This window comes from Geotrypetes seraphini, chromosome 16 (genome assembly GCF_902459505.1).
Source record: "Geotrypetes seraphini chromosome 16, aGeoSer1.1, whole genome shotgun sequence".
NCBI classification, from domain to species: domain Eukaryota; kingdom Metazoa; phylum Chordata; class Amphibia; order Gymnophiona; family Dermophiidae; genus Geotrypetes; species Geotrypetes seraphini.
In genome coordinates this window covers 14,658,216-14,678,128 of record NC_047099.1, presented here as the reverse complement: position 1 = coordinate 14,678,128, position 19,913 = coordinate 14,658,216, and the positions used below count along the sequence as shown (strand labels likewise).

The window sequence follows — 19,913 nt, the reverse complement described above, 5'->3', positions numbered from 1 at the left end:
CTCGCCCACTGCTTCTCTCACCAGCCGCAAGCCACCATAGGAAGTGGGGGAACTAACCCGTCCGCACGACCATCTACCAATCATCTACTAGCTCTCTCCCCGAAGGGGAAGGGAGAAGGCGAGAGCAACACCCACTCACACACTTCAGATACAATCTGTGCCATGCATAACCCCACCCCGAAGCAACAGCAGCCAATCCGTGGGCACCAAATCAGGTAGGCCGATTTTTTTTTTTTAAAAAAGGGAATCGATTCGAATCGATTCACCCAAAGTGAAGCAGTGAACCGATTCGAATCATGAATCAGGCAGTACTAATCTGCGCATGCGTCTAGACCCGTCTGAGCCACGACTTAAAAAAACTTTTTAGCCCAGTGAGCCCGTGGTTTTAACCCACTTAAACCCACGGGTTAAAACCATGGATTTGCAGTGCGGGGAAGGGCAGGAGAGATTCAGGGTGACAGGCAGGAGAAAACCGGGGATGAGCAGGGTGGTGATTCGGGGTGAGCAGGCAGGAGAAATGGGGCAGAGCAGGCCAGCGATTCAGGGCAGAGCAGGCAGGAGAGATCCTGGGAAGAGCATCGGGGCAGCAGGCAGGAGAGATTTGGGGCAGCAGAGAGCAGGGCGTGCAGAGAGTAGGGCTTCTATGGAGCTGAAGAGTCGGAAAGACATTTTTGACTGGTCCCCAGCAGTCGCTTCTTGGGTTAATCGGCCAGCCCAGCCATTTTTTTAAAATTTAATTGGTGAATTGCATCTCTGTCTACTTTGCATGCGTTTCTCCTCATTTGCATACACAGATTCGAAGTGGATTGCAGGAGAGGTTAGTGAATTGGGCCGGAAGGAAATCTGGTCGTAATCAGTACACGATCAGTTTGCTTTGTGAATCTAGCCCATAGTGTCAGATCTTATTCTCTGGAGCTAACAGATATTCTGCTCAGTCTTCTTTGCAAGGGAGTAATAGTGAGTGACACTTTCTTGTCTGACTCTGGTAGAAATCTCCATTCTGCCTTGTATCCACTGGGCTGTCTATTAGAGAATGACACGGGGAAAAATTCTGTCCCCGTCACCGTCCCGTCCCCGGACCACCATCCTCTGCACCGCCCCATCCCCGCTGGTCCTTTCACCGCCCCCTCCCCGTCTCTGCTGTCCCCCTTCACCGCCACGTCACCGTCCCCGCTGTCTCTTTCACCACCCCGGCCCTGGCCCCGTCTTCAGCGTCTTCTCCTCTCCATCCCCCCACCACTAGCACCCTTCACGTGGTCCAGCAGCTCCCTCCCGCCAGCCAACCGTGCATTTCCCTCCCTCCCTCCTTTTCCCTTACCTTTTCTTCTTGAAACTGGCAAGTTCTATAAGGCTACAAGCTGTATTACAGCCGGATCCTTGAAGTTGCGTTGGGTTGCCTGCTTGAAAAGTCTCCTCCGATGCAACCGGAAACAGGAAGTTGCGTCAGAGGAGACTTTTTCCAGCAGGCAATGCAACGCGACGCGACTTCAAGGCTCCAGCTGTAATACAGCTCGTAGCCTTATAGAAATCACCCCGCGTTCACTATTTGTTCACCGCCCCGTGCTACCATTCACTGCTCCACGGGGCGGTGAATGGCCTTGTCCCCGAACTCGTGGTGACCTTTTTGGTGGGTTACCCATGGCTAGCCGCGGGTAACAACCACCGTGTCATTCTCTACTGTCTATACCACAAACCATTTACTATGTTTAATTGTGTACTTTACTTTAATTTTAATCTGTACCTTGTTCAAATAAAAGTTTTCATCAAGATCATCAGTTCCACATTTTTTTTGTTTTAGACAAGACACAAATGCCATTTAACAGTAGTTCATTGAAATCCAAAAGCAGTTTCTGTAATTTTTTTTAATCACTGAATTCAGTTGCTAATTATCTAAGATGTGTTAACGTTTTACATAGAGAATGACAAGAGGATAAAGTTTGTTCCTGTACCAATCCCCACCCCTTCCCAATGGGCTCTATACCTGTCCCTGCCCCACAGGCTCTACCCCTGTCCCTGAACTGTGGGTACCTATCCCTGTGTCATTCTCTAGTATAAATATTTTCTACATCTTTGTATTTCAGGCTATAAATTAGAGGATTAAACATTGGAATTAAAGTATTATACAATATGGAAATCTCTTTTTATATCCATTGATTGCATAGATGGTGGAAGTCAAATAGAAAAGACATACATTTGGTTCCCCCCCCCCCTGGCCTCCGCTGGGTAGCGCAAGTGCTGGGCAGGGTGACTAGGCTGATTAATGCATGCCACTCTAAAGGGAGAAATGGCCCTTCAAGGTGAAAAGTAAACTGCACTAAATTAGTTTCAATACACAATGCAAAAACAAAATAATTCTCAAAACAGGAGAGTTTTGCAAGGTAAGTTCACATTTACTTATTCTTTTTAGAAAAGGGGTCAATCCTAGGCCTTTGGACAAGTTTATCAGGTAGACTATATAATGCTGCCCAAAAAAGCAAATAACCAAAAGAAAACCCCCCCTTAAAACTCTGGCTTTCCAGTATCCAGCAAAGTCTTTAGCCAGACTCAAATAGTTCAGTATGTGATGTGTCCACAGTCCCAAAAAGGCTCAAGAACCAAAAATTGTCAGTGAAGCAAAATAACTCAGAACAGAAAAGTTCAAAACATTCCAGCTATATTGTGAGCTGGCAAAAGACCTCAGCCCAACAAGATACCTGGACTCCAATAGTTCAAACACAGTCTTCTTCACCAGGTTCTTGCATGCAGTTGTAAACAAACCACATCTCAGTCAAGGTAAAACAGGTGGAGGGGCATAATAATAATTTTTTAAAAAACCGTCTAAGTCCCCTTTTGGCCTAAGGCCTTAAACATCGAAAGCAGAAGCAGGGAAAATGTCCATTATCAAAAAAAAAAAAGTCTAAATGAGGTTTTTTTTGATAATGGCCTGCCTCTACATTCAGCTGTTTAAACGCCCAGACCACCACTACGTCTAAACTTACACCATATAATCAACCTAAAAAAAGCCTAAGCCCCAAACGTCCAAAACAAGAGCTTTTAGGCAAAGGAGGAGCCAGTCCTTCGCCAAAAGCTGGATTCTGTAACCGGTGTCTGTCAAAAACAACACCGGTTACAGAATCCCCCCCCCTTTACAATGATCCGGGCAGGAGGGAACCCAAGCCCTCCTTCCCCTGTTCGTGTCGTGTGGTTCGGGGGTGCCGCAGGGCAGGAGGGCTTGGGCTCCCTCCTGCCCCAATAGTGTGTGTGTGGGGGGGTGATGTATCGCGGCAGGAGAGATTGGCCATCTCCCCTGCCGTGGGTCATGGCAGTTCAGGTAGAGGGGTGATCGCATCATGGTAGGGGAGATGAGATTTCTCCTGCCATGATGGTTACGGTGGGGGTGGGTGTGTAGGTTTCCAGGCCGCTGAACTGATCGCGCCAGCCGCCATCAGCTCAGCGGCCCCTTTTTCGGCACTGGTCTAAGTCAAAACGTATAAGTGCTGACTAGGCAACCTGTCAAAATCTTTGGTTATATGTGTTGTACGCCTAAGTGTAGGTCGGCCCACCTCCCGCCCTTTCCCCTCCTCTAAAAACGCCTCTTTTCTCTCTGTGCGTTTAGAGGCATGGGAAAGGCCTAAGCTGGTTTTAGATACATCTAAAACCAGCTTTGATTATGGCTACTTGGACGATCAGGCTTTTTGATCATCCAAGTACCCATATAGGCCACTTTTTAGACTTTTTTTTTTATTATTATGAGCCCCTTATTGTTCCCAATGTCTGCCTTCCACAAACATGGGCAGGTTTTTCTGCTCCATAGAGTTAATTGTAGGACAAAGGTTGCTGTGTAGCTTCTATCACTTTTTCTTCATGAAACATAAAAGAAAAAGAGTCCCTCAAAATTATCCCACAAACTGCGAGGTGGGAAGAGCAGGTAGAGAAGAATATGGTATGGAGATCCTCTATGGTATGGATCTTCAGGATGGTGGAGATGATGTAGACATAAGACATGAGGGTTAAGATAAAGCAGGGCATCCTTATAGGGCACCCTACATTATAAGCGATACATTGAAGTGTTGAGGTGCTGCTGCAAGAAAGCTTAAGCAGTGATGAGAAATCACACAAAAAATGATTAATCTCATTGGAGCCACAAAAAGAGAATTGAGAAAAAAGAACAACATATTTTGAAACTTCTGCATTTAGACTTCTGGTTCAATCATTGCTACTGAGCCTTCTGGATTATTGTAATATTATTTGGCTACCACCAAGAAAAATATTACCAGAATGAAAATTATCCAGAATACTGCGGTAAGATTGATATACATAGGTGTGGGGGCTATATGAGCGGGGGGGAGGGGGGGTTGGGGTGAAAATTGTAGGGAAAATGTGCATTTTCTATATTGACCATTCTTAGTAGTTGATGTCTAAACTATTGATGTGCCTGACGGTTGATGTACATTGTCTGTTGTATTTTATGAAAAAATTTGCAATAAAAATTTAAATTTGAAAGATTGATATACAGCCTGAAAAAGTACGACCACGTGACCCCTTTTTATCATGAATAGCATTGGCTTCCCGTAGAGGCACGTATCATTTTCAAGTTGGGCTGCTTATGCTATAAAGTCTCCTTTAGCCAGGCTCTATTGTACTTAACTGACAGATTTATTATGGCAGTTCACAAGAATACTAGAAAATTACATGTTCTCTTTGTTTTCCCCTCAGTTAAAGGTTGTAAAAGTAAGAAGTATCATGAGCACTTGATTTCCTTCCAAGCAGCTTCTCACAATAAGACCTTTTGTTCACTGCTATTATCATCTTACTCTTATGAACATTTCAGAAAGAAACTTAAGACCTTCCTTTTCTCCAAATATCTGATTGACTAGCTGTTCCCGATCTTTTCCTTGTTAATTCTATAATTTTTGTAAACCGCATTGAACTTATGGTTATGCGGTATAGAAGCATGCTGTAACATAACATAACATACAAGATACAGGTAGAAGAAGCCCTATGATCCATGTTCCTGTGCTCATGAGTATACAAACTTTCTGATTCATAATCAAATGGTATGATAGAGGTTGACACGCTGCAGCATAGCGATCATAAACCATGACTGAAATAAGTATAAATTCCATACCCATCAGAGAAACAGAGAAATACAATTGTATAAAACATCCATTCATATAGTCATTGGCATTCTAGAATGTTACACATTTTAACAATGGAAAGTATGCAATTATTAGAATGTGACACTAGACAGGGAAGACAATTTTTTACTATTTGACAATCTTATTTAGATACATTAACATCATGCACTCGCAGTCGCATATTATTTAATATGTAATTACAGTTCTAAAATGGGGAAAAAGGGGGAGGGAATTGGGTATATTTGCTTTTAGTGATAATGTTTATTATATGGAGGTAAGCCTTGAAGACGTACACAAGCAGATAGATAGATTAAAAACTGACAAATTTCCGGGGCCGGACAGAATCCACCCTAGGGTATTGAAAGAACTAAAGGAGGAAATAGTGGAACTACTACAGCAGGTTTGTAATCTATCCCTGAAAACAGGCATGATCCCATAGGATTGGAAGATAGCTAATGTTACATCCATTTTTAAAAAAGGATCGAGAGGTGACCCGGGGAACTACAGACTGGTAAGTTTGACTTTGGCTCTGAGGAAAATGGTGGAATCGCTAATAAAAGACAGCATCGATGAACATCTAGAAAGGAATAAACTTATGAAAACAAGCCATACCTTAAGAAGGATATGGTGATACTCAAGAGGGTTCAGAAAAGAGCGACACGATTGATAAAAGGTATGGAAAATCTTTCATACGCTGAAAGATTGGAGAAACTGGGGTTCTATTCCCTGGAGAAGTGAAGACTTAGAGGGGACATGATAGAGACTTACAAGATCATGAAGGGCATAGAGAAAGTGGAGAGGGACAGATTCTTCAAACTTTCGAAAATTACAAGAACGAGAGGCCATTCAGAAAAATTAAGAGGGGACAGATTCAGAACCAGTGCTAGGAAGTTCTTCTTTATCCAAAGGGTGGTAGACACCTGGAATGTACTTCCAGAAGGTGTGATAGGACATAATACGGTATTGGGGTTCAAGATTTTTAAGATTAGGAAGATTAATAACGGATCTTTGAATGTCAAGCCGTTTAAGTTTCAGTTGATTATGTTTTTATATTTATTTTTATTTGTATCTATATTTATTAGAGACCCCTCCTGAGGAAGGGCACGAAACTCGAGTCGAGGGGCTCGGTTTCTCTCTATGATTCCTGATTGATTACATGCATGAGCAGTTTCAAAGCACTAGCACTTTTTTCCATTTAATCTATGGTTGCCGAGTTACCTGATAAGGAGCCTCCCATCAACAACTTCAGATAAGTCACCATTTGATGTCGTTACAAGTAAATGAATAATGGTAAACAAGGGAGGAAGTGACTGTAAAGATTGCGATGATGGTCCCTCCGGCAACCATACATAACATAACATAACATAACTTTATTTTTCTATACCACCTTAATCGAAAGAATTCTAGGCGGTTTCCACAAAAGAGTAGTAAAAAATGAATACAACCTGTTGTATTAAAAAGACTTTAAAAATTTAAAATTAATAGGATGAAATTAATTATGTTTTAATTATGTTTAAAAAATAAAGATAAAAGCACAGATTAAGAGATGAATTTATCAACTAATATTGTCTTGATTTCTTTTCTAAAAGCGCCATAGGACAACATGGTTCCACTGATATAGTTACCCAACCAGGACTGTTGTTTGCTTGCTTGATTGCACTGAATACCATAGGTTGTAGGGTCTGAGCACTTTACACAGCAATAAGGGTTTAATCTTTATTCATTGATTTATACGTTTTTATCTTTTTATCTCTTTAATGGGTATTTAAAGGATTTTGAACTGTGATAATGGATTGCACATAGTAATGTTCCCATTTGCTAAGGTCATTTCTGCCACAGACAGAAAAGAGCTGATATTCCATTTTCCGCATTAATGGCCACTAGTGGATGGCCATTATCAAATGTTATTTAATTAATTTATTTGATTTTATATCTTGTCCTACCATGAGAGCTCAGAATGTAACAAAGCATGGTAAAACATAACATGACACAATGGCATTTTATGATCCACCTTGTAGCTCCCTCGTTTCTAGAGTGTCTATTACCTACGCCAACTAAAACGTTCCTTGCATTTGTCCCTATGGCTAAGGGGTCCTTTTATTAAGCTGCGGTAGGGGTTTAACGCGTGTAATACCGCGCGTTAAACCACCTGCCGCGTTAACCGCTAATGCCTGCATTGAGCAGGCGTTAGTTTTTTAGCCGGCCGCGGGGGTTAGCGCGTGATGAAATGTCCGACGCGCTAACCCCACTAGCACGGCTTGATAAAAGGACCCCTAAATCCCTGTTTCACATCAGGGGTAATTAAAGAAATATTTTAAATTAAACTAGGTCTAAAAGTGAATAAGAGAGATTGTGATCTATATATAGATCTGATTAAATCTAAGTGTTTGATCCTAAGATTGTTGATAGAAAAAGTTATCCAATCTATGACTCATATGCATCTTTGTATAGGTGGCTTTTTAGTGTGCTTTTACATTTTTCTAAAGAAGTTTCAGCACGTAGATAAATTGGTAGCTTGTTCCAAAGCTGGGGTGCTAGGATAGAAAAAAATTGTAGCTCTTCTAGTGCCTATTATTTTCAGAGACGGAATGGTGAGCGGATGCTGATCTGTTGATCTTAGAGATCTAGCTGGAGAATATGGTATTAAATAACGATGTAAGAATATTGGTGTATTGGTTTGTTGAATTTTGAAGGTTAGCAGTGCAATTTTATATATTATTCTGTCAATTTTCCAAGCTGAAGAGCCTTAACCTCTTTAGTATTTCCTCATACGAGAGGTGTTCCATCCCCTTTATCATTTTGGTTGTTCTTCTTTGATCCTTTTCTAGTGCTGTTATATTCTTTTTGAGATAAGAAGATCAGAACTGAATGCAATACTCAAAGTGAGTTCAGACCATTGAGTGATACAGAGGCATTATAACATTCTTAACCTTGTTTACCATCCCTTTTCTTTTTTTGTGTTCAAAACTTTTATTAGCATATGTTAAAATACAAAAAAGAATATAAACACAACAGCATCAACAGCATGGGTAGTACAAATGATCAGTGTCTGAGCAATAGAGAGAGAATCCAATCATCAAAGGTGTACACTAGGTAAGGCTCAGTGACAGCATACAGAAGGAAAGAAAGAAAAAGATGTCAACCAATGGCAGTAATAATGTACAATTAGTTGGATAGCGCCCAGATCAGAACTCTAATAGTGGGTCCCAAATCTCATGAAATTTAGCCATGGAACTGAACTTTTCAGCATGAATACGTTCATATTTAATAAAAGAAACAGTAGCCCACCATGCAGTGTAAGAAACTGAATGTAATGACTTTCAATTGGATAGGATTACTTTTAGTGCAACTGTAATTAATCCTCTCAGTAGAAGAGCCTCTGGTACAGTGAGGGGGGAAGAGAGAGCTCCAGACCCAAACACAATAATAGCAAAGGATAATGGGTGATGAATATGTAGAATTGTTGTTATTGTCTTCCAAACTTGACTCCAGAAGGACTTCAAGCATAGAGCATAGAGCAGTCAAGCATAGAGCAGTCAAGCATAGAGCAGTCAAGGAACATATGTTTAAGAGAGGCCCCATTCATATTGCAGGACCAACATACATCAGGATACTGAGGTCCCAGTTTAGCAAGCCTATGAGGAGTCCAAAATGCTCTATTCATGATGAAGTAAGCAGTTTGCATCATGGAAGAAGAGTGGAGCGTGTTGTTGGTGGAGGTCCACGAGTCAAACCAAATGTCATCAGTAAAGGCCATGTTTAATTCTGTATGCCATACTTCACGCAGATGGGAGTCACAAGCATATTTCTAAAGTTGAAGAATCTTGTACCATTGGGAGGCTTTGTGTCTTTTGAAGACAATTTTGTCACAGAGAGATTTAAAAGAGGGGCATATTTCAAAACAATTCTTAGTACATCATTTTTAATAGAATGGGTGAGCTGGAGCCAGCGAAAAAATTGAGAAGGAGGAAGGTTATAAGTTCTGCAGATTTTATCATAAGTGTACCACTGCTGACCGTCATATAGCTGTCCTATGTATCAGAGACCACAATTTTGCCATAATTTCCATGATACCAGGTTGTTTTGGATGTGGATTTTAGGATTGTTCCCTAGTGGGGCTAATAAGGAATTTTCCCATTTAACTTCTGAAAAACCATCCACTTCTCTTATAACTTGTACAGTAGACATAATAATAGGGTGGTCAGTCAAAGTAGATAGGTTGCACATGGAAGGGAGATACTTTAACTGTATCAGACATGAATGAATTTCAATTAAGTGCCATGGTGGTATAGTGCTCTCATTCTCAGTATACAACCATTTAGCCACGTGCCGCAAAAGAAAGGCCATATGATAGTTAATTAGACTCGGAAAAGAGACTCCGCCATTACTTTTGGTACATTTGAGTTTGTGGAGACTGATCCGAGGAGTTTTATTAGTCCATAGGAAATTTACCAATAGGTTCTCCATTTTTTTTTAATATGTTTGTCACGGGAAAAGACAGGGGATCATACTGAGCACATATGTGATTACAGGAGTCATCACCATTTTTATAGTGTCTAGGCGGCCCCACTAGGACATTTTAACTAGGGTCCATTGAGTAGTACGGCGTTTGATTTTATCCAAAAGATATTCAACATTAAAATTAATAGTATCTTCTAAGGAAGGACCAAAGTACACACCTTATTAGGCGACCAAAGAAAGTTCATCTTTTTGATGTCTTTGCCCACCTCCAGACAATTTAGCGGCATGATCTCAGATTTCGTCAGATTCAGTTTATAACCTGAGATATTAGAGAAATCTTGTATGACGTCCAGAATCTGAGGTACAGATGATGGAGAAATATAAATAAGCACATCATCCACATGTGTGGACAGTTTCACTTCAACGTCAGCTACACGATATCCAGTAATATTCTTATTGGTTCTCAATGCAATCAACAGAGGTTCCTTGGCAATATTAAATAATAATGGGGATAGCGGGTACCCCTGATGTACCTCTAGCCGGTAGGAATGGTGGAGAGCAGAGATTGTTAATATAGATTTTTGTTGACGGGTTAGAATAGAGCACCTTAATCAAAGATATAAAGTAAGGCGGGAAAAGGTACCAGTGCAGAACCTGAAATATATAAGACCACTCAAAATGGTTAAATGCATTCTCTGTATCTAATCCCATCGCTATCATTGGAGTTGGAAATATGCCGGATTGATGAATAATATTTGCAAAAGTCAAGTATTGTCACTGGACAGGCAACCAGTCATAAAACCTGTCTGGTCAGGGGCGATGATGTCATTTAGTTATAATTTTCGCAAAGATCTTGGCATTGGTGTTAATCAGTGATAAGGGTCTATAGTTCTTAACATCAGTGGCATCCTTGCCAGGTTTGGGAAGGACTATGATACCTCCGTAAAAGAGCTTTCACCCCAGCCATTTTGAATGAGGTCTACAAAAAGTTCAAGGAGATACGGAGAAGACGTGGCATAAATGCTTGATAAAATTCAGTGTTGAATCCATCAGGACCTGGTGCCATTTTTGGCCAGAGAATGAATTGCAGTAGAGATGTCAGATAAAGTTATTGGTTGGGCAAGGGTTTTAAAATGATCTTCAGATAGTGTGTCATGTGATAATGCCTCCAGAAAAGACTTAGCTAATACAGTATCATCAGGTTCTGAAGAGTATAAGTCACAGTAGAATTGTTGAAATAATCATACAATAGTAGATGCATCAGTAGTAGAGGAGCCATCAGGTGTATGGAGGGCAGCGACAAAAGTCCTGGTGGATTTTACTTTTAAATATTGGGCCAATGAGTGACCACAACAATTGTTCTCTAGATAGTAGGTGGCGTTCTTCAATAACAGCTGATGTGTGGTCACTTGACTAGTGAGCATACTATGTTGTACTGTGAGATCACGGAGATTAGCTAGTATACTAAAATCACCCGATAATTGAATATGATCTCTTTCTAGTTGTTTAATATGGTCTTCTAATTCTTCTATCTTCTTCAGTTTCTGTTTCCAGCAATATGCCAAGAAGGTTATGATACGGCCTCTGATGAACGCCTTAAAAGTATCCCAGGTATTCACAATAGTGGTATCACCGGCCTGATTAGTAATGAAGAAATCATCAATTGCAGTGTTGATATGCTCCACGAAATCTGGTTCTTGTAAGAGTGATCCATTAAACTTCCATTGTTTCTAACACCTGGAGTTGGATAGGTTGTGTAGGCATAGTGTGACTGCCGCATGGTCCGATATTATAATTCCTTTGATATTGGAGAACTTCACAAATGTGGAGAGCGATGAGCTAATCAAGAAAAAATCGATACGTGAAAATGTGACATGAGGCATGGAGTAGAAGAAAAAGGATTGATATCGAGGGTGCTGTATCTTCCAGGGGTCCATCAGATCCAAATTAATAATCAGGTCCTGGAGTTTATACCACAATCTAGATTTTTTATACGGGGAATGTGATATCCTATCCATACCAGGATCTTGGATCATGTTGAAATCATCTCCTAAGATGAAACAATAATCTGTAGTGGACGATAGATGAGCATAAAAATCTGGGTCATCTATCTTAGGATCATAAATATTGAGACAAGTAATAGAATTCTCAATTACCTGAATTAAGACCCTAACCCATCTACCATTCATGTCAGAACTATGAGATACCAGACGGATATTGGGTCTATTTCATATTATTGTAAGAACACCATTCCGATTTTCAGTCACGGGAGAGTACAAAGTTGGCAATGCCCAGGAAAAAGTAAATTTGGGGGCATCAGTAGCTAACAAGTGAGATTCCTGAAGGAAAACTATATCAGGTTGTAATCTGTTAAGGTATTCTTTGATTTTCTATTTAGTGGGGTTATTCAGTCCTGTAACATTTAAAGAGCATAGTTTCAATGACATATAATAATGAATTGAAAGCAATCATAAATATTGCATAACATCAAAAAAGGTACATAAAGCAATGTTACTCAAATTTCATAGCAGTAGGTATTGGTGCACATACAAATGAATAAGTCAGCAGAAATGTAGGTGGACAGAAAATAAGCAATCCATATAATTCTTCCTCCCATTATCAGGGCAATCATATATGTCACCAGCCATCTCAGGACAATGGGCCCTGAGCCACTGGGACAAGAATTACTCTTGTACGCCGCTGCGGGCAGCACAAGGAAAAGAAATGAAGAGAAACACCGCAACACCGGGTAAGTAAGGTTTCTTGTCAAAAACTTGGGTTTTATTCTTTCACTCAAAATAAACATAAAATTTGTCAGGATGTTTTCTGCGTATAGGAATAGTCCCAAGCAAACAATAATCAAAAATATATGAGCAAACAGCCTCTCAGCAGATTCTGTCCAGAAATATAGTTCCCAACTTCATAAAGCACAAGTCTTTCTTCAAAACTGGGCTGATTCCACAGCCAATACACAGTTCATACATTTAAAGAAAAAAAACTCCAAAACCAAAAACAGACTTTAAAGCTGAATACTTCAGCCTTAATCAGAGCTATGGTTTTAACTCCTCCAACGGCGGACGTGCTGGTCAGGCAGTGTGCTCCACGTGATGACAAACTGCCAAAAATAGGTCCACTTTCCCACCACTTAATACGCGGGGCAAACCCCACTGCCTGGTCGGCCACAGTCCTTTTCTCTCCCAAAGAGAAACAAAAGGTTGCAAAAACAAAACAGTCTTTTTAAGTTCACTTAGGAGCTTCACCGCTCTTCAGCTCCCCAGGTTAACACAAAACTTGGAAGTCACTTGCTTTTCATGCAACAAACTTCCACTGGTAGGACTTCATGCAAAGGCTCAGCAAATGGCTCCGGGTCCAGCTCCATATCATGAGGCTCTTCAATCATACAGTAAGGTGCCTCCTCTCCAGCCTCTGTCAGCTCCATGCATTCTGGCAGTTGACAGTTATCTAGAGCTCTCAGTCCTGAGCGCTGCTGCCTGTCCTCCTTCTCTCCCTCCACCCTCTGACTCTCTAGAAGCTTAGTTCTGTGAGCAAGTAGTTTGCAGCCCCGCCCCCAACCCTCAGGTGAAAAGGATTTTCTGTGAGTTACCTTAAGATTGAGTGGGGGATGGGCCACCTGCACTTCTGCTCTCTGGCTCCCTCTAGGGGTCATGGAGGTTTGAATCAAATGGAGGTTTAAATGGGTTTGTAAGAGAAGGGTTTGCCTTTAAACTATGCACTGCTCTAGGGCCACTCCTAGCAGGCATAGGCTGCATACCACAATATATATTATCAGGGCAATCATATATGACATATATAAACAGTGACATCGGAAATGCGCTACTACTATAATACAGCCAGATGATAGGATATGCAAAGACATCTTTATATTGAACATAGAAAGATTCCAGCCTTACTAATGCCATTCCAAGCCTAACAGTAAGACAGAAAGGGTTGCACAGAAAGAGAGACAAAAAAGTAGAAATAAAACAGGAGCTGCTAAGATAAAGGTAAAAAGAGAGAAGGGAGAAGAAAAGATGGGATAGAAAGACCACAAGGGCAACCAGCAGCCGGGACAAAGCTGGCAAGACAACAAAATGGAATACCAAGAAAGCTGTTTCATTAATAAGGTAATGCAGGAAAAGCATTGATGGCATGAAAAATGATACCAAGCACAAGAAAGCACCCAGCCCCCTTTCCTCCCTACACTGAAAAGCTCTGTACCCAACCCCCTTCTCTACCATGCTCTGAACCCAGCCTCCTTCCCTCCCTGCCCTGCAAACCTCTGCCCCCTTATTTCCCTACCAGGCATCCAGCCCCACTCCCTGCCAGGCTATGCAGCCAGCCCCCCTCACTATTTGCCAGGCTCTGCACTGCACCCTGTCCCCCCTCCCTGCTAGGCTCTGCACCATTTACCATCTCCTCTTCCACCTCTGGTGGTCTAGTGGTAGGCCAGGACAGGAGAGATCCTTACCATCTCCTGGCCTGGCCCAGCCGATACTAATTATTTTTTTTACCCTCTGCGTACCTTTTCTGTTATCCCTGATGGTCCAGCGGTGTATGGGCAGGAGCTAACTTTCTGAGCTCCTGCCCTGCATACCTTCTTCCGGGCTCGGGGCTCACGGCACAAAGGCAAGCAGGAACGAGCTTCTCGAGCTCCCGTCTGGCCCTGTACCGCTCACTCAATGGCTGCCGCCAGGTCCTGTGAGAACTGGTGGCAGACATTCAGCAAATAGCACAGGGCCGGGTGGGAGCTTGAGAAGCTTGCTCCTGCGTGCCTGTGCACCACAAGCCCCGAACCCGGAAGGAGGTGCACAGGGCAGGAGCACAGAAAGTTTGCTTCTGCCCATACACCACTGGACCACCAGGTTTAACAGAAAAGGTACCCGAGGGGAGGGTTGTAAAAAAAGTTATAAGTATTGGCCGGGCTAGGAGACAGGAGGGATCCCTCTTGTCCTGGCCTATTAGAGGCCTGCATCAAGTCCGGGAGGGGGGTCGGGTGATGACCCGAATATAGGACGAGAACCCCATTTTGGGGCCATTTTTTTGGCCCACAAATCTCATCCTATATTTGAGCATATACAGTAAATAGTGAAAAGGTTGAGTAACCGTGAGCTAAATTTAAGTGCTTCTTCTTGTTATACACATTTCTCTTTGCACATTGTGGAAAATTAATATCAGATCTATGATGAATACACCACCCCAGTAATGGGCATGAAAGTAATGTGAGTAATGTCCAGGATGTATGAGGTCTGAGTAGTTTGGTATATATTGTATCAGTTTGCTCTCTTTGGGTTTGGATACCAGTGAGGACATATAAAGCTTTGGGCTATGAGAGTAATGAGCCTTGAGTGGTGACTCTGAGGTTCCTGATACAATTAAGTCTTGAGGTTAAGATTTGTGGATAATTTAAAAAAAGCCCAGGACATTTTGTTAAAGGTTTGATTATCCCTGAGGAGCATCTAAGTCCTAAGCCCACCCTAAGTGCACACAAAACACACCTCTAACATGCCTCTTAAGACACATATGTCAAAAACATGGCCGACCCCCATGGCCATTTTATGTGACGCCTTACACTAGACCGGGGGTATCCATCCCACAGGCTGCAGGCAGCTGGCTTGAGGGTGATGCAACATTTTGCTAATTGCTACCTTCAGATGTTTACCCTTTGGACAGCTCCCTCTTACTCAGTGCTGCAGTTGTTTCTGTGCACAAAGCTGCGGGCTGCAGCTTCTCGCATGTCCTGCAGCTCACCCGGAAGCCTTCCCTCTGACATTGCGACATCAGAGAGAAGGCTTCTGGCTCAGATGCAGGACGTGTTTTGAGCACAGAAACAACTGCAGCAGTGAGGAGGAGAGAGCCGTCCAGAAAGTAAACACCCACCGGAGGGAAGCAAATACTTGAGGCACAGAATGGAGGGAGGGAGGCATGTTGGGACTCCAGAAGGAGGGAGTACAAACTTCGGACAAATGATGGAAGGAAGAAGGGAGGGGGCATGAACTTGGGACATAGAATGAAGGGAAGGGGGGAGAATGGGAGAATGAGTAAAGAGATGCTGAGGGAGGGAATAGAAAGGGAGAATTGGGTGTCATGGAGGGAAAGATAGATGGTGCACATGGGGAGCTGAAGAAAGGAGAATTGTTGGGCAGAGAGAAGGAGGGAGAGATAATTATTGGACAGCAGTGAGGTAGAGATTCATGTCGAAGAGAGAGATGTCTAACCACTGGAATGGGAAAGAGAGAGAGAGAGATATGCCAGACCATGGAATGGAAGGGAAGGAGGGGAGAAGAGATGCCAAACCGCAGAAAGAAGAGGAGAGAAGGAGAGAGATGTTAGACCTCAGGTAGAAGGAGGGAAGGAGAGGTCCTAGACCATGGGAGAGGAGTGAGATTCCAGCCTATGGGAAGGAGAGATGCCAGACCATATGAGGGGAGAAGGGGGAAGACAGAATTGTATGACCATGGGAGAGGGATAAGATGGTACACAGGGATGGAGGGGAAGGGGAGACAGATGGAGGAGATGTACACAGCAATGGGTATGGCAGGGAAGCGATAAGACAAAATGCTTCTTATGGATAGATCGAAAACCAGAGGACATAATTTGAGGTTGAGGGGTGGTAGCTTCAAGAGCAATGTTAGGAAATTCTACTTTACAGAGAGGGTGGTAGATGCCTGGAATGCGCTCCTGAGAGAGGTGGTGGAGAGGAAAACGGTGACTGAGTTCAAAGAAGCATGGGATGAACACAGAAGATCTAGAATCAGAAAATAATATTAAGTATTGAACTAAGGCCAGTAATGGGCAGACTTGCATGGTCTGTGTCTGTATATGGCCATTTGGGGGAGGATGGGCTGGACAGGGCTTCAATGGCTGGGAGGGTGTAGATGGGCTGGTGTAGGTTTTGATGGAGATTTCGGCAGTTGGAACCCAAGCACAGTACGGGTAGAGCTTTGGATTCTTGCCCAGAAATAGCTAAGAAGAAAAAATAAAAAAAAATTAAATTGAACCAGGTTGGGCAGACAGGATGGACCATTCGGGTCTTTATCTGCCATCATCTACTATGTTACTATGTTAAAAAGATCAGTTCATGGCTCCAACACAGTCTGTGTTGGGGGCGTCTTTTTTCAACATCAAGTCTGTATATGAAAGGACTCAGACACTATACACTGCAAACAAAACCAATATAAAAAGCGCATCTTTCTGGCTTCCTAATGTAGCCTAGCGAAACACAGACTGTGTTGGTGCCGTGAACTGACCTTTTCAGATAAGGGGTCTACTGTTAAATATCTCTTGTAGAGCTATAACATCTGCCACCCCAGCAGAAGCAAGCTCACTTGCTCCATTAAATGTGTTATGATTAAAATCTAAGCACTTTCACATTTTACAATTGCCCAGGGGACTCTTCCTTTTTGCAGGCTTTAGGCTTCAAACAGGGAGCACCTCTGCTCTCTCCCCTTTAGCCTTTTGGGGCTCAAAAATATCTCTTACTGCAGTTTCCTGGGTATGAGATTATCTGGCTCCTCTCCTCTCCCCTTTCCCTTTCCCTCCCTCTATTCCTTTTCCCAAAGGCTGTTTTAAGCCTGTACTCCCCTTGTGTGGGGATGAGGAACTCAGCTTGTTAGAATCACCAAACTTTCCTACAGTTCCCTTCCCCTAACCTTTAAAAGGATAACAACTCCTTTATCTCTCTTATGCTATTCTGAGGTTGACCTTCCCTTTCAGTACATTCATTCACACCTCCATGCACCACTGCTGACCAGGAAACACTCCCTCCCAGTCCAAGGGATTCCATACCAGGTAGTTTCTTACACTCTGAGCTCTAAACCCCTTTTGCAGTTCCACATGTTTACCAGATAGGGAAAAGACAAAAATAATGTCAGGAATGTGTTTTAATCACCACACGCTGTAGCTTTTAAATTTAGACAGCTAGCTCTTGTGAACATGAGACTAACAGATTTAAAAAGGAAAACTGAGATCAATTGATACATAAAATGATAGGGTTACCACGTATTTTTACCAAAGTACTTCCTAGGCTATGTATTTACCTTCCAAATTCTGTATCCTGCGCTTTCTTTTAGAGCTTTCTTAGCCACAATTAGATTGCCTTTTCAAAGTGGTTCGTACGTATGTTTTAGTTCGGCTGCGTACAACACACCATTTTTCTTTTTCTTTTTAAGCGTCCTTTCTTTTTAAGTGTCATTACTTTCTTTTCAAGCATCACTACACTCTGAGGTACTTTGTCACATTTTTTTCCACCCAATTACTGTGTCTCCACCTTTTTTCTCACATGCTACAATCTTATCGCCAGTTCCTCACCATATTTTCATTGGCTCTGATTACATATTGATGTATCTTACCACCAGTCATGACATCATTCGTTTCTGTACAATATCACATTAACCCTTCCTTTTGTTATTTCCCTTGGTCGTCTCATTTCCTATTAACTATTGTTTTTCTTCCCCTTTCCTTCTTCCTGGCTCTGTTTGTACTGTGCATTTTGTCTACGTTAGTTGTATTGTTTCCCCGAATGTTGCAATTTTTATTGCTTTTAGCTTTGTATTAAGATTAAGTGATCCATCAGATTTTAAATGAACTTGAAACTTGATCTCATTCATTTCAATTATCACATACTATCCAGTGATGCCTTTATGCACACAGGATACTATGACATGAAACTCATTATAATATTATTCATAGGACCCCTGAAGAAGACATTCTGTCGAAACATGGACCATGTTGGATCCAGGCTCCAAAGCTTTTCAGCAGGCTGTGTCCTAGAGGTTTTTTTGTGATTTGCCAAGTTTTAATATTATTTTAATATTAATAAAGTTTATCTCAGGAACATCATTTCTCCATATTGGTTTTTTTTTTTTGTTTCTTCTTGGATTTGGTCTGTGGAGATCATTGGGTCAATTCTCTTGTTTTCATGTGACCAGAATTTACTTCCATTGTTACAATTGCTTTCAACAGAAATATTTTCTAAGGGCATTTTTTACATCCTTGTTTTTCAGGCTGTAAATGAGAGGATTAAACATTGGAATTAAAGTATTATACAATATAGAAATGATTTTGTTTATATCCATTGATTGCATGGATTGTGGTCGAATGTAAACACATATCAAAGTCAAATAAAACAAACATACAACTGTGAGATGGGAAGAACAGGTAGAAAAGGCTTTTCGTCTCCCATCGGATGAACGGATCCTCAGGATGGTGGAGATGATGTACACATAAGAAGTGAAGGTTGAGATAAAGCAAGGAATTGCCATAACTGCCCCCTCAATATAAACTACACATTGAATAGATGAGGTGCTGGTGCAAGAAAGCTCTAGCAGTGCTGAGAAATCACAGAAGAAATGATTAATCTCATTGGACTGACAAAAAGAGAACTGAGTAATAAAAATAAGATAAGATGCAGGGATCAGAAAGCCTAAGATCCATGTTCCTGTACTCATGAGGATACAAACTTTCTGATTCATAATCAAATGGTAAGACAGAGGTTGACATATTGCAATATAGCGATCATAAGCCATGACTGAAAGAATTAAAAATTCAGTGCCAGTCAGAGACAGAAAGAAATACATTTGTGTAAAACACCCATTTATCGAAATATGATGAGTCTTTCTTAAAAGGATATCCAGCAGCTTGGGAAGAGAAACTGAGGTGCAAGAGATATCAAGAATGGACAGGTTACTGAGGAAAAAGTACATGGGGGTATGCAAGCGAGACTCCAGGCACACAATGATGATAATAGTCAGATTCCACATTAGGATGATCAGGTAAATCAATAAAAATAGAACGAAAAGAGGTACCTGCAGCTCTGGAAATTCAGGAAACCCCAAAATGATAAATTCTGTCACTGTGGTAAAATTTGCCTTTTCCATTGCATTCTGAGTTTTAAACACCAATAAGTCATTCATACAGTCTCATGGGTGAGGAGCTTTGTTTTGAAAGTCATCAAGGTCTTTGGATTTTGACTGGGTTTTAAATTTATCATTACTAACAATGTGAGTTTGCATCATCTGAGGTCTGATAACCTGCATTAAGAACTGAATATTTATTCTTGCTGTGGGTCCATTTGGGAATTGATCCCAGAAGTTGAATATGTGAAATGAAGGAGGAAACGCCTAATTGTGCTCCCTGTGCTTTGTTACCTAGTGACATTCTAAATGAAGGTAGACAATGACCCAAATGGCTTTTCTAATCTATACAGGTGAGATTCATGTAGTTGAGTCAATAAGTGGATGGAAGTTTTCATTAGCAACTTAGCACCTACTTCCCTAATGCATCTTTCTTATCTGACCTTGCTAGTGCTGTCCATATATTTCTTAAGTATGCTCACAA

General features: G+C 41.7%; 1 protein-coding gene across 1 annotated transcript; it reads right to left on the bottom strand.

The window, feature by feature from the left end:
* Positions 1-18,532: 18,532 nt before the first annotated feature.
* On the bottom strand, positions 18,533-19,489 carry LOC117349710 (olfactory receptor 146-like). The gene has a single exon (XM_033923304.1). The coding sequence runs from the start codon at positions 19,487-19,489 to the stop codon at positions 18,533-18,535; it is 957 nt and encodes a 318-aa protein (XP_033779195.1).
* Positions 19,490-19,913: the final 424 nt, after the last annotated feature.